Source organism: Lissotriton helveticus, chromosome 8 (assembly GCF_964261635.1).
Source record: "Lissotriton helveticus chromosome 8, aLisHel1.1, whole genome shotgun sequence".
Classification (NCBI taxonomy): Eukaryota; Metazoa; Chordata; class Amphibia; order Caudata; family Salamandridae; genus Lissotriton; species Lissotriton helveticus.
In genome coordinates this window covers 971,767,621-971,791,064 of record NC_136069.1, presented here as the reverse complement: position 1 = coordinate 971,791,064, position 23,444 = coordinate 971,767,621, and the positions used below count along the sequence as shown (strand labels likewise).

The 23,444-nt window shown below is 44.2% G+C and overlaps 1 protein-coding gene across 1 annotated transcript in view; it reads left to right on the top strand.

Annotated features, from left to right (window-relative positions):
* The window catches only part of LOC144771837 (zona pellucida-like domain-containing protein 1), a 558,912-nt gene that overhangs the window by 211,120 nt on the left and 324,348 nt on the right, over window positions 1-23,444 (top strand). Inside the window, exon 5 of the mRNA XM_078656105.1 lies at window positions 17,170-17,242. Within this exon, the coding sequence (XP_078512231.1) occupies window positions 17,170-17,242 (73 nt within the window). The remainder of the gene's footprint in view (window positions 1-17,169; window positions 17,243-23,444) is intronic.

Sequence of the window (23,444 nt, the reverse complement as noted above, 5' to 3'; positions counted from 1 at the left end):
AGGATCAGGAGTGGTGTAGTCCAGTCAGGGACTTTGGTACTCCCTGACTGAAGCCTCACTTATGATAATTAAATTAAAGTTGGTAGGAAGTGATCAACATTCTTAAAAGAATGACAGACAAGGGTCGTAGTTTTAAAGCTTTATGTAAAGCTTAATAGGCAGCATACAAGAAATGAACTATTAGGAGAATTAGCGGCAAAGCAAATAAGCCATAACCACAAAGAACTCGGAACTGCTCTTAGTGAAATCCGGCAAAGATTCACCTTGTAAGAGCAGGGAAAGAGGAGTATCTTCTCCATAGAAATCTACGTCCTTTTATAGGACTTTAAACAGAGACAGTCATACATTCTACATGGATGCTTTTCTAGGATCTGCACCAATTTGGAACGAGCAATATAAAACATTTTACTACATATTTCATTCGGAGATTCTTTCATAGCAGTACTACATGGAATATGCAGACATTCTCACATTTAGTTTAACAGTCTAATGGATACACTGTATATCCACAGTCTGGGAAAGTTGAAGCTTTCTTGGCACATAGAAGATAGGTCTCTGTGAACAGTTATCAGTTTATTAGTGTGAGTTGTGCAACTCTTATTTGGAACAAAAGAAAAACAATAATATCACATGATATTAGTGACGGCGGTACAAGATGAAGGACATTGTACACACAATTTAAGTTATCGCAAGCCCCAATTTGCGATGCATTTAAGGTGGAAGGAGATCAGCTCCCACCCTCCACATAGAGTGGTGAAGCAGTGGATCCCGCTGCCCGACAGATAGCAAATGGTCTCGCTCTATGCAGATGACATGCTCTTATTTTTGATAGAGGTCCAAACAGGAATTCTATGGTGACCTTATTGGTGGTCCTTGGATGGGTGTTAGGGTTCTGCATCAACTGGAGAAAGGCAGGTGCATTGCCAGTGTCCTCGGACATGTCAAAACCCTGGGGACCTGTACAGAGCCTGGAGATCTAGTCGAAGCCCAGAGTCTTTAAGTACCAAGGTGTTAAGTTGTATCATTCTGACACTGAAACAATGGAGGGCAACTTGGGGTGCACCCAGCACACCTTGAGGGGTAACATAGCTTTTTAGTGGATGACGAAATTCCCCATTATTGCTAGAATAGAACATGTGAGGATGAGTATACTGCCCATAGTTCTCTACTACTTTGCAAATCTCCCATGTGGATACTGAGGGTCTGGTTTAAATCCCTAAATATGCTGCTCCAGAAACTGATACGGGATAGGCAGTGCAATTGTGTGTCACTGCACACACTCCAAAGGCCCACACATGAAGGAGGAAGGAGACTTGTGAGTTCCTGACTATGAACTGCATTATTTTGCTGCCCAACCACAGCTGTGGCCTTCTCACTCATTGGTAGGAATTGGTCTAGCTGAAATAAGCGAGTTTGGAGAAGCACACAGGGAGGAGGCATTACTGGTGATGGTACTGGTGTTGAGTCTAGCACTGACTTAGAAAACAAAACCTCCTAGCATTGCCCGCCGATGTTTGAGAGGGGCACTCCGCAGTGTGGGACCAGTCTCACTGTACGCTCCTGTAATTCCACTAGTGGGTCTGCCGATCTCCGGGGGGTGCTTCTTTATGGCTCGCTGACTGAGGGCATGGAGGGGTGAGACATAGTTGTGAGAAGGTGGCTTGGTATAGGCTATCCACTAGTTAAAGTGGGCACCTTGTGGCAATCCACACAACCCTTATGATGTATGAGGTCAAAGATAACCTTTATGAAAGCTATCCTAATGGTAGCTATGGAGAGCAGCCTTTAGGCTTAATCTTGAAGGAATGTAAAGCAGCTTGTTTTACCAGAATATCTCCTCCTGAATGTCTAAATGAAGGAGAACCACAAAGTAGTTATATACAAATATGTAATTAGTAACATAACAATCTCTACTATTCTCTACACAAGGTTAGAACGCAAAGCACACAATACTGCATCAATTGAACAGTTGTAAGTAGCACAATACACAGCGGGCTCCAAGGGTAGACTGAACCATAACTAAAATAGTGATAGAACAATCACAACTTGACTAGACACAGTGCCCAGAGCATGCAGAATCGCTGGGACCCCAAGGTACCACCCAAGGTGATGACACAGGAGACCCACAGAGGACAGGTGCAGTGAGGAAACACGACCACATGCTCCGTACAACTCCAAGGGAAAGTTGCGGTTGCAAAGTTAAACTTTAAGGACCCTTCTAGGAGGACTTCGAACAAACCCTTCAGAACTTAAGTGTTTAAAGAGCCACCCCACCCATGGATATCATAGTACCAGAGTACCTAACCCAGGGATGCCGGGTGCACAGGTCTGATGTGGCGTCGGAAACTCTAGAAGTTCTCTATGGAAGGAAGTGAAAAAGCACTGCTACCGTAAAGGTGAAAAGGGTCCGGTGGAATCCAAGCCTTGGTTCTGGATGGAAGGAAACTGAAAGCAGAGGGGACAGAGTCTGGGTCACTTCAGAGTGACCAGGGGCTCGGGAGACGAATGCCCGCTGATGTTGGGTGCTTCAGGTGCGAAGAAGGGATGCTTGAGTCTGCAGCCATGAGAACCAGGAGACATCGAGGACAACCAGGAGCCGGAGGAAGGCTGTTCCACGAAGGATGTCGAGTGCTGAGGGGTCGGTGTCTGGCGGGAGCACCAACAAGTCTCTGCAAAAGCAACCCACGCAGGAAGGAAAAACAGGTTATGGTGTGGACCAGCAAGGTCCAGGGGACTCTTCAAGCAATGGAGAGTCAGTGCATGTCTGGAGCAACCAGGAAATCCCAAGAACCATCAAGATGACCCTAAGGGGGACCCACATGCTGAAGGACCAGGAGTCATGAGGGGATCTTGAGCGAGTCTGCAAAGTACCAGCCCACGGAGCACATGGTGCAATAATGCTGGAGTTCAATGGTACAGATAATTCTCAGGGTCAGGACCACATGGGGTCCAATGCACAAGCTCAGGAATCGGCAACAAGCATACGCACTTGCAAATGGATGCAGTGCACAGGGGTTTGGGTTACGCAGCCCCCACAAGGGATACTGGCCTCAACCTCGGTGAGGGGGTAGATCAACCTCAGGGACCTTCAGGAACCCACCTCCTGTGTTGCTGAAATCTTCGAAGCCTGCAGGAGCTCAGGAGCAGCTAACGGTCAGTTGCGCTTTGAGTGCCTGCAGAGCACAGGAGAAACCCCTTCACTCCAAGGGAGATTCTTCATTTGTCTTAAGTGCCCCACAGGTCCTGCACAGAGCCTGTATGGAGTCACAGCACAAACTAAGCTTCAGGCAGAAAGGGGGATGAAGTCATCCCAGTCGAGGTCCAGCGAAGTCCAAGTGTCCAGTCGGTCGAAGGCCAGTGGTTTCTTCTTTGTAGAATCTTGTCCACATATATCCTCTGTCCTGTAGCAAGATAACCCATTTAATACCCACGGGAGAGGGTTGGACAGATGCAGGGGACCCTCCTAGGGAAGGAGCAGAACAGAGGGGTCGCTAAACCCATGTCCTTTATCCAATTTCATGCCAGAGCAGGAGCCAATGGCTCCCAGAACTGGTTTGAGTTGGGCTCTGCACAGGGACACCAAATGTGGCCCAAGTGCAGACTTTCAGGCACTCTTAGAGTGCACCCACCCAGCCCCAATACACTAAATCCTGTCTGGGAGGTGATCACACCTCCCTGTGATAGGATGCCTATTCTGCTGCCTTCCTCTGCTCGAGCTTAGCTCAGCAGCAGTAGGGCAGAAAAGTGTCTCTGGTAGGCAGCATTCATTTTGTGCTGTCCGGGCCGAGAAGGCTGGCACCGGTAAGACCAGTGACCCCACGAAGCTCGCTTCAGAAAGGTGGAATCATACCGCCCACACCAATTACTGATACCAAACTTGATATGTTTCTATGCAGCCATTTTTTAGATAGAATTTACCGCGAGGTTACAATGCACCTCTACCTATATGTCCGGCTGAGTCACAGACAACCTGGGAGAACGGTCTCCGAAGGCTGCAGAGAGACTCTTCTCATGCAGGGGCACTGTAGCGATCACCCATCTGAAGAACTGCCAGCATACCATGTATCGTAGGCAGAACTACAAATCCCAGCAGACTATGGGGCCAGTTTGTGCAGGCAGAGGACGGACCATTCTTAAGCACCTCCTCCGCCTTCAGCCGGTGCTTGACAATCCTTCCCGGAGAAGCCGTCATGGCGGATGGTAATCCCCACCGGAATTTCAGCTTGAAGTACTTGCAGCTTTCCTGCCTTTGTTCCTGTGGACGAGTTTGTTACTCATCTTCAGAACAGCATTTCGTATTCCTTTTTGTTTGGTTGATCTTCGGTGCAGGTATACGCGGATTGAAGCGGATGCTTCATTCCACGTCTCCCGCCTTCCCTTGGTGCCCCTTTGTGATTTATATAGGAAACGCGCGCGCATTTACTTTTTATTTTTTTAAAGCATTCTGCCTTCCTTTCTATGTGACAGTGTTGCTTTCAAAAGTGTTCCGCATTTGTTTTGATCCCTGTAACATTTTTGGAATTGGGCAGACAAACTTCATGGTTGCATTACCGGCTGGTGGTGCTAGTTCTTTTTGGTACATTCTTTTTGCTTGTTGCTCTGCTTACGGATATTTATGACACTTACCATCGCTGCATTTACCGCATCAGTGAAAAGAGATACTGTGGATTAACAGTGTCAGGAAACAAAGTTTACCACTGACATTATTTTTTCATTTTCCTTGCCTGTGTTTTGGATATTAAGAGAATCTCACATCTAGGAATAGTAGTGGGGTGTCATAGTTTAGTCTGGCAAGCTTCTGGTCTTCTGGTGAGTGAGGAAGGTTTATCTAAAGTTTAGATAGAGATTAGGAAGTCTTTCCATTACAACTGTTGTGTTTTCTCATCGTCTTCTACAGGGTTGTTTTCACTCATGTGCCAAATCGTTGCCCAAATTTATGGCTATGATGAGATCAGAGCAGGAGAAGCAAGTTTATTATTTTCTCCGTTTCCCTTTTCCCCTGGGCTCAATTCCACACAGCAGGATTCCAGTTCCTCTCTTGGGGGTTGCGTTCGGGGGAAGTGGGGGAATTATTCACCATCCATCTTCTCTGCTGGAATCCAGAGAAAGGTTAGTGGCGTTCCTTCAATACTTGTGCTGCTGACAGCCTGACAGACCTGACAGATCGTCAAGCCCAAGGTTACGCCCAGCCTGGACGATGGATACCAATGTGCTATTGACTTCACTGTTGAAGAGTCTAGCTGCTCTACAGCAGGAAGTGCAAATCTCTCACACAGAGAACCAGAGTTTACACAGGGAGATGGGCACATTACGTCGGGAGGTGGCTGGCCTCCCTCGCAGGGGCCAGGGGGAAGGTTCATATGTAAGACCAGCTACTCTACCCCCTCCTACTCAGTCGCCTTGCCGGGTGACACAAGGGGGTGTTTTTTTTTACTGCAACACCTTTTTCTCCCTCAACCACAGACACACTACCAACAGTTCATGTATTAGAAAACACTTGAATCCCTTTGGCACCCCCGGAAAGGTTCTATGGGGAACGCAAGAAATTTGAGACTTTTTGAATCAATGTCGCCTACATTTTCTATGTAAGCCAGCTGTGTTCCAGGATGAAGCGGCAAAAATGGCCTTCATGATGTCATATATGGGAGGTAACGCAGCCAGTTGGACTATTCCCCTGATGGAAAGGCATGATCCTGTTTTGCATAATTTGCAACATGAAGTCCCATATGATGTCCTTGGACAGGGAACTGCTCAACTTACGACAAGGGTCCCAAGATCTGTTGACGTATATCACCACTTTTAATCGATTAGTGGTTGAAACAGATTGGCCTTCAGATAAAAGAATTACCCTTTTTTACCAAGGTCTAAGAGGAGAACTAAAAGACGTTCTGTCCCAAGTAGTGCAATTACCGCCAACTTGTGAAGAGTTGATCAACCTAACAGTACAACTTGATCACCGACTCCAGGAGAGAAAAGGGGATAAGACCAGAGGAGAGATTCGGTATTCATATCCCAGACCAAAGAGTACAGTGGAAGAACCCCCAAAACCCATAGAAGGGTCTAAACCGATGCAGATCGGAGAAATACGTGGCCCTCTCAGTCCGGAGGAAAGAGAGAGAAGAAGAAAAATGAAGTTGTGCCTGTATTGTGGCAAAGGAGGCCATTTCATAAGAGAATGTCGCGCCCAAGCTCCTGTACCTGGAAGAGCTCTTGTCCCCAGGATACCAGCCACTATGAGACAAGGAGAACCGGCGAAAAACTGAAGAGCCCGAATCAGGATGAGGTCTCTGATTTGGGTCATTGTCCCTCCATGATCTCGCCGGTCCTGGCCAACACCCAACAACCTGCTGTTGCCCACCTCAACGTCAACGTATCTCTGTGGATCACATCAAAAGAGATATTGGAAGTAGATGCCCTGTTGGACTCCGGAGCCACAGGTAATTACATTGATCAGGAATATGCCTTGAAGAGTGGCATCCCATGTGAGAAGAAGGAAATCCCCAAACTAGTGAAGGCAGTGGATGGAACTGCCTTGTCTTCCGGTCCTGTGACGTATCGCACTCTGTCTCTTCTCATGAGGTTTGGAGTCGACCATTATGAGTATATTCAATTCGATCTTATTGATGACCCCCAGTTCCGTCTTATCTTAGCAATGCCGTGGTTAACCCTGCATGATCCATTAGTGAGTTGGATGGCTCGCACAGTTACCATGGCTTCAGAATACTGCAAAACATATTGCACTAAGAGGGAAGAGGGACATCGGGACAGTGAAGGAAAACCGTCTATGTGTTTGGCAGCAGCCTGTGCTAAAGAACAATACTGCTGTTCCACTGTTTTGGCAGAGATCTACCAAGGATATCAGCCTTTACAAACAACAGGCCACTCAATTACCACCCCATAGGGTATACGATTGTCGTATCGAGCTGATGCCAGGATCTCAGATACCGTGCAGCAGGGTCTATGCACTGACAGAGTCAGAGACACAATACTTGAAGACATATCTGGAAGAAAACCTTGCATCTGGGTTTATCCGACACTCATCCTCCCTGGCATCATCTCCTCTGCTCTTCATTCCGAAGAAAGACTGTGCAGACTTGAGAACGTGTATAGACTGCAAAGCCAAAAATCAAGATACCATAAAGAACCAATACCCCCTGCCCTTAATATCCGTACTTTTGGACCAACTAAAAGGCTCTCGATATTTCACCAAGCTTGATCTCAGAGGAGCTTATCACTTAGTACGTGTTCAGAAAGGTGATGAGTAGAAGACGGTATTTAGAACGAAGTTCGGTCTTTTTGAGTACAGGGTGATGCCTATTGGGCTCTGTAACGCTCCAGCTGCCTTTCAGTTTTTTATGGACGAAGTACTGCGTGGTTATTTGGAAACCTTTTGTGTGGTATACATCAACGATATTTTGATTCACTCTCCCACACTCCAAGAACATGTGGTACATATTAAAGCAGTATTGGATCGGCTCCAACAACATGCCTTATATGCAAAATTGGAAAAAATTATTTTTCACGTCCAAGAGGTAGTCTTTTTAGGGTACATTATCAACGCTCAAGGTTTCCAAATGGATATGAGCAAAGTTGAGGCGATCTTAAACTGTAAAACCCCTCAGAATGTCAAGTCTGTACAAAGCTTCCTCAGCTTTGCCAATTACTACCGGCGATTCATCAAGGATTTTTAAAGATTGATACATCCCATCTCCAGTCTTTTGAGGAAGAATGTTCTTTTCGTATGGGGAGAAGAAGCGGCTCAGTCATTTCAACTACTGAAAGAGAAGTTCACACAGGCTCTGATATTGTGCCATCCGGATCCACAACTCCCTTTTGTTCTAGAAGCAGACGCCTCACAATACGCGGTAGGAGGGGGATTTTCCCAACGTCATCCTGAAACAGGACAAATACACCCCGTTGCATACTACTCAAAGAAACTTGGCCCCAGTGAAGTGAATTATACAATTTCTGACAAGGAATTATTGGCTATCAAAAGAGCAGGTGAAGAATGGCAACACTATCTTTTGGGTGCGTTACATACAGTGGAAATCTACACGGACCATAGAAACCTGTTGTTCTTGAAAACCGCAAAAGGCTTGACTCCTCGACAGCTACGATGGACCCTTTTCTTTTCAGACTATGATTTTGTGATTAAATACCGACCAGGTCCACAAAACGGTAAGGCTGACGCTCTTTCTCGTATGGACGAATCAGATGATGAGGCCTTGGTACACCCTCCTGATCCACCTTACATTCTAACTGAAGCACACCTCCCTGAACAAACCATAGCTCTAATCTCTTCTCCTGACTTTTTGGAGGATGTACGGGTGTCTCTGGCCAATATGGACATACAAGCTTGGGTTCAAGAAGAACCAGAACATCGCTCAGAAGTCGGAGACTTAGCCTATCATGATCACGCTATGTATATTCCGCATAAGATACTCCAACAACAAGTCCTGGAATGGGCGCATGACTCAGCCTTAGGTGGACTCATGAGAACCTATAAAACCATTGCCAACGTGGAACGATCTTTTTGGTGGATGGCGTTAAGGAATGATGTCAGAGAATATATGAAGAACTGTTCTATATATGTACAAGGAAAGGCCATTCATATCAAACCTACGGGTCTGCTTCGCTCTTTGCCTACTCCTCCTCGGCCATGCAATACCATATCTATGGATTTCATCGTGGAAATGCCTGCATGTGAAGGAATTACTGTAGTACTGGTGATAATTGATCATCTAATGAAGATGGGACATTTCATAACCCTGAAAAGGCTCCCCACCTCCTCAGAATTAGCCCAGGTTCTCCTCCAACACGTAGTCAGAGCCCACGGGATACCCTGTGTTTTGATCACGGACCGGGGTACTCAATTCACCTCTTGTTTTTAGAAATCTCTTTGTAAAACTATGGATATTGAGGCTAGACTCTCCTCAAGCTATCATCCCCAGACTGACGGGAAAACGGAACGTCTAAATCAGACCCTAGAGCAGTATCTTCGTTGTTTCACCATGCAAAACACCATGAACTGGCATACCTTGCTTTGGTTGGCCGAGTTCACCTATAATAATGCTACTCACTCCATGTTAGGCTGTTCACCTTTCTTCTGTGTGTACGGTTACCATCCTAATATGCTTCCTTTTGACTGGCCTATACAATCACCTGTACCCAGCATACACAAACATCACGCACACCTCAGGGCTGTAATGGTAGACACCAAACGTAGTCTGGGGGTTGCACAGGAAGCACAGAAACACTTTGCTGATAGAAAGAGAACGAAGGAACCAGATTATCATGTGGGGGATAAGGTATGGTTGGCCACGAAGAGCTTACACTTGAGGGGTATAAACAAACTCAAACCTAAGTATATCGGCCCTTACAGTATAGAGGAAATAATAAACCCTGTAGCAATCAGGTTGTCCCTACCTCATACGTGGCGTATCCATCCGGTCTTCCACGTGTCTTTGCTCCAGCCATGTCCCGCTAGTACAAGACTTCCTGTTAGGCCTTTCCCTATAGATATTGATGGTCAAGATGAGTATGAGGTGCAGGAAATCCTGGACTCTCGATCTGTTCTAGGGAGAATTCAATACCTAGTGGAATGGAAAGGGTTTGGGGTGGAGGGCAGAATGTGGGAACCAGTGGAGATTCTCCACTGCCCTGATCTAGTGGAACAGTTTCATACCTCCTATCCTGGTAAACTTGGACGACCGCAGATTCGGTGGTCCTTGAGAGGGGGTACTGTAGCGATCACCCATCTGAAGAACTGCCAGCATACCATGTATCGTAGGACGGACCATTCTTAAGCACCTCCTCCGCCTTCAACCAGTGCTTGACAATCCTTCCCGGAGAAGCTGTTATGGCGGATGGTAATCCCCGCCGGATTTCAGCTTGAAGAACTTGCAGCTTTCCTGTCTTTGTTCCTGTGGACGAGTTTGTTACGCATCTTCAGAACAGCATTTCGGATTCATTTTTGTTTGGTTGATCTTCGGTGCAGGTATACGCGGATTGAAGTGGACGCTTTGTTCCGCGTCTCCTGCCTTCTCTTGGTGCCCCTTCGTGATTTATATAGGAAACGCTTGCACATTTACTTTTTATTTCTTTAAGCATTTTGCCTTCCTTTCTACGTGGCAGTGTTGCTTTCAAAAGTGTTCAGATTTGTTTTGATCCCTGTAACATTTGGGAAGTGGGCGGACAAACTTCATGGTTGCATTACCGGCTGGTGGTGCTAGTTCTTTTTGGTACATTCTTTTTGCATTTTGCTCTGCTTACGGATATTTATGACAATTACCATCGCTGCATTTACGCATCAGTGAAAAGAGATACTGTGGCTTAACAGTGTCAGGAAACAAAGTTTACCACTAACATTATATTTTCATTTTCCTTGCCTGTGTTTTGGATATTAAGAGAATCTCACATCTAGGAATAGTAGAGGGGTGTCTTAGTTTAGTCTGGCAAGCTTCTGGTCTTGTTGTGAGTGAGGAAGGTTTGTCTAAAGTTTAGATAGATTATAGGAAGTCTTTCCATTACAACTGTTGTGTTTTCTCATCCTCTTCTACATGGTTGTTTTCACTCACGTGCCAAATTGTTGCCCAGATTTATGGCTATGACGAGACCAGAGCAGTAGAAGAAAGTGTATTATTTTCTCCCTTTCCCTTTTCCCCTGGGCTCAATTCCACACAGCAGGATTCCATTTCCTCTGTTGGGGGTTGCGTTCAGGGGAAGTGAGGGAAATATTCACCATCTATTGTCTCTGCTGGAATCCAGAGAAATGTTAGTGGAGTTCCTTAAATACTTGTGCTGCTGACAGCCTGACAGACCTGACAGGTACCTTCTCACATAAAACCCAGCACCCTGCCTTCAGGATTGTTAAGGACTTGCTATAGGGGTGATTTATGAGTTTTAAGTGTAGTGACAACAGGAAACAGGAAGTAGGAGGGCGGGAGCCTACCCCGCCTCCCACGGAAGAGCCGGAAGAGCCGCGATTGGTTGCAGCACCGGAGCAGGCAGGAGCCTACCCTGCGTCCCGGTGCCGAAGAATGGAGGAAGAGTCCTGCTGCCGGTGAGTGGGGCTTCGCTTTGTGGCTGGCCTGCGAGGGCGGGAGGGGGGCATGTGTGGGCGCGCGCGCGGCGGCGGCCTGTGTATGTGTGTGAGCGTGCGTGTGTCTTGGAGTCTGTGTGTATGCGTGTGTGACTGTGGGGGAGGAGGGGGTTGCCTGTCTGGGTGCCTGCGTGTCTGTGTAAGTGTAAGTGCGAGTGCGCGCGCGTGTGTGCGTGTGTGTGTGTGTGTGTGTGTGTGTGTCTGTGTCTGTCTGTGTGCATGCATGCATGCGCGGTAGGCTGGGAGTATGGGAGGGCGGCGCAGGACGGAACGTGCGCGTTCGCGCACACCAATCCAGCCTGGACTGCGCTCGTGCACCTTCTCGTCCGTCCTTCCCTCGAGACAGCTAACTATACGTCTCCAACCCTGGAAGCATCCTATGGATGCTAATTCCAGGGCGAGACCTAAAAAGGGACAGTAAGTGGAAGGGAATGGGAGGGAGAGGCATAACGTGGAATAAAGTTTAGGCATTAGAGCTTCTGGAAACCTTTTTATGACACTGTGCACAAACTGACTTACCCGCCAAGTCACAGCGAGGTATATGTCAGAGTTGATAGTCAGCATATAGCCAGGTTCCATCTGTACAGCAAACATCAATCCTGTAAGATTTAACTTATTGGGCATGGCACCCCAGCTTGATGGCCGGCAGGAGCTCAGCCCCCCAGTCTGATTAAAGAAAGGTCCTGCATGAAATGTGAATCAAGAAATGTCTCCTCTAGAAAAATAGTAGGGGAAAAAAACAGATGGCAAAAATGTCCAGCTAGGCAGCGTAGACATTGTGTGATTGTGGCGGCGGTGTTGCATTGTGTACATGGATGAGATATGCAATATATAAAGTGTTGTAAGTGGTTGTGATTATGGACATGAATGTGGTGTTGAGGGGGTTATGGGAGCAGTGAGCTTCGGGATGGGAGCCTGTGTCTTTTACTGGCCATACAGGCCTAAGTAGGAGACAACCCTGTCCTTGTTAACTGTTATCAATGATGTACAATTGCATATAAAATAATTTTCCACTCCAAAAGCGTGGAGAAACAGCTCTGTATGCTTGACTGAAGCTGGGGTGACCCGTAATGGCATGGAATGTGTGCAGCATGATAGCTGCTGATGTACGCTGATGTTTTTTGGGTTTTTGTGGTACCCGAAGTGAGGACCAGCTCTGCAAGGCCACGGAAGTAATGGCGGCCTGAAGCAGCAAATAATGAGGCTTGTGATGAAAAGTGCCTTCTTCTGGGCACGCTGGTGCAATCAATCTACCTATCACTCCCTATGCAAGCTTTTATGGCTTCTAAGGGGCATATTTACAAGGTGATTGCACCACGTGAATATCACTTTCATCGACGTTCCGGTAGCTCAATGCCCTGCATCATATTTACAAAGTGGCATTAAGCCATAAAAATGCCACTTTGTAAATATGGTACCCTTTTGCGCATGTATCCGCATGAAAGGGACGTGCAATGGGTGTTGCTGAGGGAGTTCCACCACAAAACCCATTGCTTTACGAAGATCCCACAGATTTACAAGGGATGTATGACGTTACAAAGCATACTTTTACAACGCATTTTTTACACCGCAACATCCATTACAACGCACACCATTACAACGCATGCCATTACAGCGAATTCTTTGAAACTACCTTTACAACGCATTCCACTACAACGCATACTACATTTACAACGCATACCATTACAACGCATTACATTACATTGCATGTAAGGTTAGTGTTGGATAATGTAGGGGTAAAAATTACTATTCTAACTCCAGGGGGTGCAACAGTAGGGTAAGTGTTGGATAGTGTAAGGGTACTATGTGTTGTAATGCTATGCGTTGTAATGGTATGTGTTGTAATGACTGCGTTGTAATGGCATGCGTTGTAGTGGTGTGCGTTGTAGTGTCATGCGTTGTAATGACTGCGTTGTAAATGCTTGCGTTGTAAAGGATTTTGCGTTGTAAAAGTTTCGTTGTAATGGTAGTGCGTTGTAAAGGTTGTTCCCCATTTACAAGGATCTGTAAATCTGAGGCGGTGCCAAAAACAAATGCCAAGCAATAGTACCACGTTAGGATGGCGCAAGAAGGAGGAATACATTTATGTCTCCTTGTTTTTGCTTTGCAGCACACTTAGAAAGAGAAAAACGCCATTAACTATTGTTTTTGTGCAGGAAGTTGTTCCTTCCTGCACATAAACATTCAACGTATCATTAAATAATGTTGATTTGCTACTTCTATGTGTACTGCAGAATGTAGCACACATAGAAGTAGCAAATCACCATTATTGGTTGCATATGTGCAGGAAGGGACACCCTTCTGCACATAAACAATCTTTCCCTGCAATGCAGGCACCCTTGCACTATGGCACAAGGGTGTCTGTGTTGGTACTATTTTTAGCGCCAGCGCTAGAGAAAACACTGGGGTGTGCCGTATTGTAGAAAATACAGCACATCCCTGCATTTTGGAAATGGTGGAGAGCGGCACTGCACAATTTGCTTCAGCTCCGCACTCCGCCATTTCCTTGTAAATATGTATCATAGTGTTACTTTTTTTATCATGTCAAATGGTGTGAAAACAACTCCCAAAGCTGTTTCAAAGAGCGTAGATCATAGCCTAGGGCCATTTGACTGAGGCACTTTATTGAACGGCTTGGACCAGCAGGTGTTTTATCTTGTGGGAAAATTGTTCAGCAAGCTGATTTTAAGAATATACCTGTCTGTTTGCTTGACTCTTTCTCTCGGCTCAATTCATGAAAGTAAACTTACACTTCTGTGTAAGTTTACATTTTTTTCCTATTCAAATGGTTTTTTACAAGTCGTATTTTTAGGACTGCGCAGAATACACAAATAAAAAAAATGGGAAATATCTATCTTTTTATGTGTGGAGCCTCCGTCCCGAGTGCGGAGACTCCGTAGTCGTAAAGATGCTACTTGTAAAAAGCCTTTGTAAATAGGAAAACAATTGTAAGCTTACACAAAAGTTTACGTTTACTTTTGTAAATCAGGGCTACTGTGATTATCTCACTATTTCTGCTTGCCTTTATATTTCTCTATCTGCCTGTCACATCTAATTCTATGTACCTGCTGTCAATTCTTTCACTGTCATTCTGGGTCTCTTTGTCACTTCCCCACTCTGAGTTTCTGTCTCTGTGTCTCTGCCTCTCTGTGAATCTGTCCTTCTCTGCTGCTCTGTCCCTCTCTCTGGCGCTTTGTATCCCCCTTTCTCTATCTACTCACTCATTTTGGCCCACATTCTGCCCCAGCATCTGCGGGGATAGAAGAGAGATGCTGGCTCATTCTGACCCTTCAGTGGTTTTGTCCAAAAAACAATCATGTTGCCAAAACTAAATTAAAGAAATAAATTATTTCATCTCATCACAAGGAAATCATTCACAAATAGCCTCAAGATTTTCGCGAAACGTGGAGGGCAACCGAGCAAGATCTCACGTAATCCCTTTTCCATAAGTGTATGTGTGTAAAATGTGCGGGGCTTACAGAAGGCCTTGCCAGGCAGCTAAATCTGTTTGTAATCCAGCCTGAAAATAGAACATAAATTGCACTGTAACGTGCAGTGACAGATGATAATTATCCTGAGTGCCAACTACTCCACATAGGATGCTCAGCATAGGTTCCAAGAGGGCCATACTATACCAGATTGTCAGGATGGCCACTAACTATGTAAATGAGTTCCATTAGATCAATTATTTTTACACTTTAATTTATTACATGTCTATCCTGAAATCTGTCATAGATCCATCCAATTTTGAGAGCCACATCCAACCTTGAGCCACATTGGACTCCCCTATTTTAAATCATAGGTCAGCTGTGAAACCTAAAATTGAAATGTATGACATCATACCTTAATAGAATATTGAAGAGAGAATTCTCACCACGGCGCCTTTTACTAAATGTCATGATTTAATACCCAAAATGTGCAACTGCATTCTACAAAACTGCAGGAAAGGGCAGACATGTGAAGCACTTGATCTTATTTCTTTAGAGCAAAAGGACATACATATTCTTCACTTTGTGAAGGCAGAACCACTACTGCCACATTAAAGTTCTGCACCTCGCAATTATTTTTCTAATTGATTCTACTTTATTTTTATTTTAGTACAGACATCCATCCCCGGATGGTTTCCTGTACTCCTGACATATCTTTCAGCAATTCTTACAGAACTAATAAGTGTTTGTTAACGGTAAGAATCAAACAATTTTAGAGGGATATAAATATATTTTCTGACTGACCAGATCTCTTACTCTCTAAAGTATATCAGTCATATTGTCAAAGGGCAAACCCGTTTTCATCGACACCTACTCCTCTTGATCGTTTGGAAATCGAAAAGTTACTTTTAGTGTAAACCAACCCCCGCAATTGAAACTGAACATAGTGATATTTGCTGTTTCATTGGAGTTGCTGATGATTATCCCTCTATAAATCATTTAAGTATACCTTTAGAGGTCAACGTAAATCGCTAGATGTGCAGCACCCTGAACAGCACTAGGTGTGTCTTAACTCTGTCTTAAATTTATTTTGACCAATTTATATACAGATGAAAATCTGCTCATGATCAACGAATACTATTGTAATAATACAAGACCATGTTATAAAGGTTTACTCGGTGTCAAGCCAGTTTCATTTCTTCAGGGTCTGTGCGAATTAAGAGCAATTAGTCAATTGTTGTATTGTTGTTACCTTTGTATCCTCAAGAACCAGGTACATTTTGAGCATACTGAATTCCCAAATACTCCCCCTCTGTGCTTTTACATTCAGGGTTAGCATGATTGAATAGTCAGAGCTTACGCATGGATAGTGCCCTTTGAAAGCTTAGTTTATGTAGCACATGCATCACCCCCAATAAATATGGCTTCAGGAAGTCTTGGAACATTAATTTTGACGCTACACTAGGTATTGCAGTTACTGTGTAAAATGGCATTGTTTTCAAAACACAACAAAGCAGGTGCACAAATAATGTGGTGAACTTAACTTTATACAAAGACGTTAAGTATCAGGTGAACCAAAATATAAAATAAGCATGAACATCTGTGAGTATATACAAAAGCTGCCTCTTTGCACAAATTGGTGCAGTCAGGAGAGTGAAGAGGTGTATGAACATTGGGGCATATGTAGGTAGCCGTTTGCGATTCGCAAATGCTGAAATTTGGCGAATTTCGGCGTTTGCGAATCGCAAACGGCGTTTTGTTATGTAGGTGCCACTTGGCAAAATAAGGAATCGCAAAAATTGCGATTCCTTATTTTGCTTATAGCATTTAAGGAATCGCAATTTTGCGATTCCTTAAATGCTATGTAGGGGTGCTTTAAAAATTGCGATTTTTGCATAAGGAATCGCAAAATACCACCTACTTCAAGCAGATGGTATTTTGCGATTTCCTTCAAAAATGCATTTTTTTTAATTCAAAGTGCCATGTGGCGCACAGACATGCCATTAGGGCATGTATGTGCGCCACATGTACTTACAGGCACATTCCAGGGGTGCAACAGGTGTCCTTTGGACACCCTGGCACCCTTGGAATTGCTGTTCTCAAATTGCGATTTTCACACAGAAAATCGCAATTTGAGAATGTATCCCCATTCATTCCTATGGGCCTTTTGGCCCATAGGAATGAATGGGACACTCATTCCTTAATTGCGATTCGCAATTTGCTAATCGCAAATAAGGAATGTTAGAGATTCGCAAAAAAATTGCGAATTTTTACCTACATTCAATTTTGCTATTCTCAAATAGCGATTCCTTAAAAATTCCTATTTGGGAATCGCAAATTGGAAATTACCTACATATGCCCCATTATACGAGAAAGGCTGCAGCTCCTTCTTTTCTCAAACTCTAGTGCTTGGCATTTGTGTGTGCCACTTTCGTTGATTTGTAATTCTTTGCCTGGTCTGGTTGCTGTCATAGTGAAGATGAGCAGTTGGTTTCCTCCTTGGAGACATCAAAAGACAAGAACTGTTTAATATATGTGGTAATATCGTAACATATCCTATCAATATATAGACTAATATAGATCATATATGGAGCCAATGACACCGATACACATACTAATTCACTATCTTTTTCTCTACAGATTTGGAAATTCAATAGCCATAAATTCTAATAATGGCAGCTTTATCAGTACTCTGTCAATGCTTCTTTATGTGGTAAGTCATTGTTTCAACATAGTGCATTTCAACCCATGATTTATTGAACATGTCTAGATTACTCTTATGAGAAGGGAATGAGAAACATTTGAATCACTTTTTAGCCTTGGTTCGACTGAGCGCCTGCATGTGTTTGTCATTAATCTTTAATAAATATTCCTAGGTTGGACTTTATGTATAAACCTCTCTCACCTTTAGTATCTCATACTGTTTGCCGCTTGGTGTATCATACCACGTCATAAGAAGTGCTTTCATTGCATTCAAGTGCTTTGATCTTAAGTGTTCCCATTTCAATCCTTGGGATTCATTGTTCACAGCATGTGATAGAGACAGAAAGTTGGTGAAGGCAGAAGCCACAATAAAAAGCTAAAAGCTAAATCTTATTTTTTTATAAACAAATCCTTGTTTGATGTATAATCTAAAATGTATATATTTAAATGCTTCTCCCGCTTTTTCATAGTTTCATAGGACACATAACAGTAACCATGAAATATGGCCCAATATTTCCACTGGGAATTTCTAGTGACAACATAAACCATGAGGCAGAAGGCTAATTGGTTTGAAAATGTTAGAGGAACCCCACAATGAGAACATATAGCCATATTACATGTTATCTGTTATGTATTACTAGCTTACCCATCGCACGTTGCTGCGATCTCAGAAGAAAGGAAATTCAAGGAAACTCGTAATGATAACATTCAATTTCCATTGTGTAATTTTTATTGAAACTTATTCATTTTAATATGGAAAACATTTCAAATTGTCGTTTTAATTCTATTTATTTATTCGAGTGCTTGTGGATACACAAATTTTTTTCTCCGTATGGTGCGTACATCAGTATTCGAAAGATTATGAGAGCCCTGGGTGGCCGATATTTAAAAAAAAATGTATGCCAGAAACCTTCGCGGGAGTGTATTCAACAACTTCCCAAAGTTTCATGGCGATCGGATGAATGGTGTTTTAATTCTATTTATTTATTCGAGTGTTTGTGGATACACGATTTGTTGTTTTTCCGTCTGGTGCGTACATCAGTATTCGAAAGAATATGAGGGCCCTGGGGGGCCGATATTTTAAAAAAAATTATGCCAGAAACCTTTGTGGGAGTGTACTCAACAACTTCCTAAAGTTTTATGGCGATCGGATGAATGGTGTAGTAATGCATAAAGGACAAACAGACAGACAGGCATACATTCGTTTTTATATATATAGATTTATTTATATATTTCGTTAGAAGTAGTTAACTTGAAAAAAATGTTTTCTTCAAAGCGCAGCTAACACTGGGCACCAATTACAAATAGAATAATTAGGTTTTCTCTACTTTTCATGAAAACAAATATTATGAAAATAATTGACAATGGTGAGGGCTAGTTGATTTATATCTTTCTGTGGCAGTAGCGTTTACTGCATAATCATGGATTGACCTCATTTGCCACATAATTGATGGCATAATCTGCATAATTTGCTGCTGTAAAAGTGAATGTTGTTTCTTTCTCAAATGGGTAAAAATAATACTGTCAGAGAATGTGCTTCATAATTTGCATTGTTTGGTGTATAAATTGGCCTTCATCCAGGCCCTGCTCCCACGTGGACTTGGGCCGCTAACCAGTGCTGCACAAAGCATTCAGCCACTCACAAAGGGTGGTGCAATGTCCTAGCACACATAAACCAATTATGTTATGGTCATGACATTAAGTATCAAACACAGCAGCGATAATTCTTCTCAGTCTTTTTCTTTTTATTCCAGCTGTTCCCGCCCATCCCTAAGCACCATAACAGACTAGATCCAGATCACGAATAGACCGAATACAAAGGGAAGCACCACTATTACTAGAATATACGTATCATCCCTTCAGTGAACTTACAAAGGGTGGTGCCTGCAAAGCCTGGCCTGGCTCAGTCTGCTATCCCCCACTATGCACAGTTTTATTTTAAGGTTTTGCAGTCCCATGCTTGATGTTCCACTGTGTCTGTAGACCTGTTCCACTTCCATGGATGTAGCAGGCACTTCTGTATTTTTTAAGAGTTGTATAAGTCACATGTTTCGAATACCCAAATTAATGGTATTCAAGTTACTGACTTCGTAAGGTAGAAGGCAGCGTCGACCTTTCCGGGATGCAAGCTTATGACCTGCCCGCAGATCAGGTTTACAATAACAACATTACAACTCACTGACCCAGCCTGTCAGCTTATTTAAATTTAAATGTAGTGATCCATTCAGAGGGGCTGATCTATTTTCCGATGAACATCTGAGCTATGGAAAATATATGAAAAGTATATGAAAATACATTATAACAAACTCCATTCGTATTTTGAAGAAATGATGATCAGTAGGGGAATGTACAACATTATTTAACACTGTCTCTAACTTTCTAGTACCTTAGCCAAATCGAGAGGTAAATATCGGTAAATCCTCTAAATGAAGAAAAGGCATTCCTATCCAAAGAGAGGAGACTCTGCATTTGATAACGTACATTCTCACAGCTCAAATAGATAAGTGTATGCCGTTTTTAGGTCTCGCCTACGCAACGCGCATGCGTTGCATAGGAAGAGACCTGTAGCCATCGATTGCCTTTTTCAGGCTAAAATGTGCACGCGTTTCATTGCCTTCAATGGCAGTGGGTGCACGTGTGGATATTCCCTTGCGGGAGGGAGCGCCACCATATGGTAGCAATTATCGCCTGCAACAGAAACTAAGTAGGCCACCCTCCTCCCCCCTGCTGCCACGGAAGGTGTGAGCGCACCTCCCCCTGCTGCCGGCAGCCTGCCTCGCTTGTTGCTTTAGATTTCCAGACATATTAAGTTAGCAACCTACCACACATGTGAATAGTGGGCCCAGCTCTTTCATTAACCACACGTTTAATCATAGTAGTGGTTTTATTCCTTCTGTTGGAGTCACATTGTGACGTGTAACCCTCGACGCTCCCCAGTACACACTTCTATGTCAGTGTAAACCACGGATGGCTTCTGTGCGTGTGCCATTCCACACCTCACTGTGGACGGTGAACAGACTCTGCATCCGAGGCGCACCCCCTTAAACCTTCTGTTTCTTCGAAAGAGGCCCCACCTGCAGCTCAGCAGCTTAAAACGATATAAGGCGCCTCGAAGTCCGCAAACAAATGAAGGTGCTGGGATGGAAGACACGGAGTGGGGGCTCAGCACGGATTACACGCGGTTTGCATCAGACACATAAACCCCTGCAAAGCCTCGCGTTCCGACACTGACACCTCGGGGGCGGATTAGCATCTTGAACAGCAGGCGACCCCCTCCCTCCGGTTTCTCCCTCTATGGTCGATGCTTGGACTCCGGTGTGCTGTGTCTACACTCTTGTATGTCTGCGTCCGTGTCTGTAGCTACAGACTGCTTTACTGTTTGCTGTAAGGCATGGAAGAGTCTACAATGTGCACTCACTCGTCTTCTCTGTTTGCCACAACTTGCCCCCCTCCCCCACAGCACTACCTGGACCTCAGTGGGTCTTACTTGAGAACACTTCACCTGAAGCCAGGACACAAGACGAGTCACCTGGTCATACTTGGGGACAGGCCTGCAGCACGCACACTTGTGCGGTTATCAGTGCACTCCAAACGAACAGCCGGAAATGTCGACCCACCCCTTTGGACCCTACCCTGAATGTCACAGAGTGGGTGGGTGAGGCGAGCCAGCCGGCACTCGTCTGTTTGCATCCCTGTGGACATTTAAACACTATTGTCAAAGTGTGCCTTTTACTCTTCAACAAATGAGTCCATCCCTCCTTCCACCATCAAAGCTTCTCTTTATCCACCCTCCCTTCTCTCCACCCACCCACCCTTGCTCCTCTCCAATCCTCCTCTCTCCTTTAATTGATCCATTCACGCCTCCGTCCACCCGTCTGTTTAACCAGCCATACTTCTATCCCTCCCTTCACTCATTCATCTGTTTTGCTCTTCTCATCCATCGCCTCTAACCCCCAATCTGTTTGTTCCCACTCCCTTATCTGTTTGTGCGGTCCCTTAGTTCAAATGTTCTCACACTCACAGCTTCATCATGCTCCACCCACTGCCCCATCATGCTCCACCCACTGCTCCATCATGCTCCACCCACAGCTCCATAATGCTCCACCCACTGCTCCATTATGCTCCACCCACTGCTCCATCATGCTCCACCCACAGCTCCATTATGCTCCACACAGGTCCGGTTCTAGGAATTTTCATCTGGATGGGCCAAGGGACCCTTTGGGTGGGCCAATGCGGCCCAATTGTTGTCAATTCTGTAGGTAGCCTGCAAACCCAATATTTGTATTACATCTTCTTCAAAGCAAACAGACAGTACATATAGAGAGTTATTTGAGAGTAAGAGCTGATGTCTGTACTCAACAGCCCAACTCTTATAATTTCCAGCCGGCTAGGCTTTAGCACCTGTACTCGGATTCCAAGCAGATTGTTATAGTAGTTCAAGGTTAAGAAGGTCCCTATTACCACACTGAATAAGCTAGGTTTGAGTCTCGGCGTTGGCTTAACATCCTGTGATTCTGGGCAAAATCTCCAGTGCCTAAAAGGAATGAATGTGACCTTTTTTAAACATAATTATTACATGTTTCAAATCAAATTATACAATTGTTGGTTTATGGCTGGATATTTTCAGTGTGTATATGCTGGTAAAAAACCATAATTCTCCTACTTTTTCGGAAAGTTCTTGCTGGAAAAAAAAACAAATTCTTTTAAAACTGCAAAAAAGATCAATCGAATGATACTGTCAGAAGTTCAAGAACTTTCTTTTCAATGAAGAAATAAAGATTACTTGCAAATTGCAAGTTTTAAGTAGTCAACATCTGTAATTCTAGCTGTATAAAGCAGGGACAAAAATTTGGTCTGTAAAATACTGTTTCAAAATATTTACCTAGGTAACAAGGGTGTTTCTTTCATAAGAACCTGAGCAACTTGGATAAAAATACGTACAACATGCACGAGGAAAAGCATACTTAAGTTTAGTTTGTGTTGCTTATGAATGATGTAGCAGTTGTAGCTATAGATGAAAATCAGTATTCAATTATGTAGCACCGTGGAGTTTAATATTGTGGCTGCCATACGGCAATGTCTCTTTCCCATCTTGGATGATCTTTGCATGGTCTTTGAAAAAGATACATCATCGAGTTTACATCTAGTGTGAGTTGCTGGGGAATGATGGGTTCTATCCTTGTTTTAAGGCATGAAGCATAACTGAGGGTTTCCACCTTACACTAGAGCAGGCATCTCCAACCTTTTCTGTAATAAGAGCTACTTATAGTAAATATAAATCTTCCTCAGTTAATATTATTATCTGTGTAGTAAGCGTGACCACTTCAGACAAGATTAGATTAGTGGCCTCTCCAAGCAAGATTATCAAAAGTTATCACCTCATTGCATCAGGCAGGGTTGCCAGCAGTAATTATGAAAAAAGCTTACTCAGTTTGGAATGATTATCTATGGTCAATACATGACAGTCATAGCTGAAATGCTCCTGGCATCAATGTAATAATAATCGTAATAAATCTCCTCAATGACGCGTTGTTGACCAATAAATTATCACCTTGTTATTTATGGGATATATCCATTATTTCAACCAAGCTAAAATCTCTAATTCGGTATACTGGGCTGCACACTGGAGATCTACTTACAGGTATCCGGAGAGCCACTAGTTGCTCAAGAGCTACCAGTGGCGACTCCTCCGCTAAGGCAGGGGAGCGTCGCCCCACTGCTCTCTTAGCAGGGTACAAAAAAAAAAATTATAATAACACGTATTATCATTTTATTTTTTTACATGGGCTATGGGGCCAGGTTAGGGTGGGGCAAGGCTGGGGTCATGGGGAGGAGGAGTGAGTTGTTGGTGCACCATAAGTGCCTTGACAGATTGGCCAGCCGTCTTGGGCCGGCCAAATAGACATACACACTTAGCATTTCCCCAACTGGCCGTGTTGCACACCCAGGAGGAAAACTGTCCTAGGCACTGTCTGAGCGGCCAAACAGGCCCCTCAGACCAACCACAATGCTCCTGTCATGCTGGTGAAAGCAGCGTCTTGATTGGCTGAAGGAAGTCTGGGAGCCTGTGTGCTTCCATGCTGCCGGAAGTCAGGAAGAGAAGTAAGAGGACGAAGGAGAGGCAGTGGCCGTTCACAAGTAAGTGATTTTTTTACATTTTTTCGACCCACTCACCATCCCTGTTCCACAGCAGCCGCCACTGCGAATTGCTC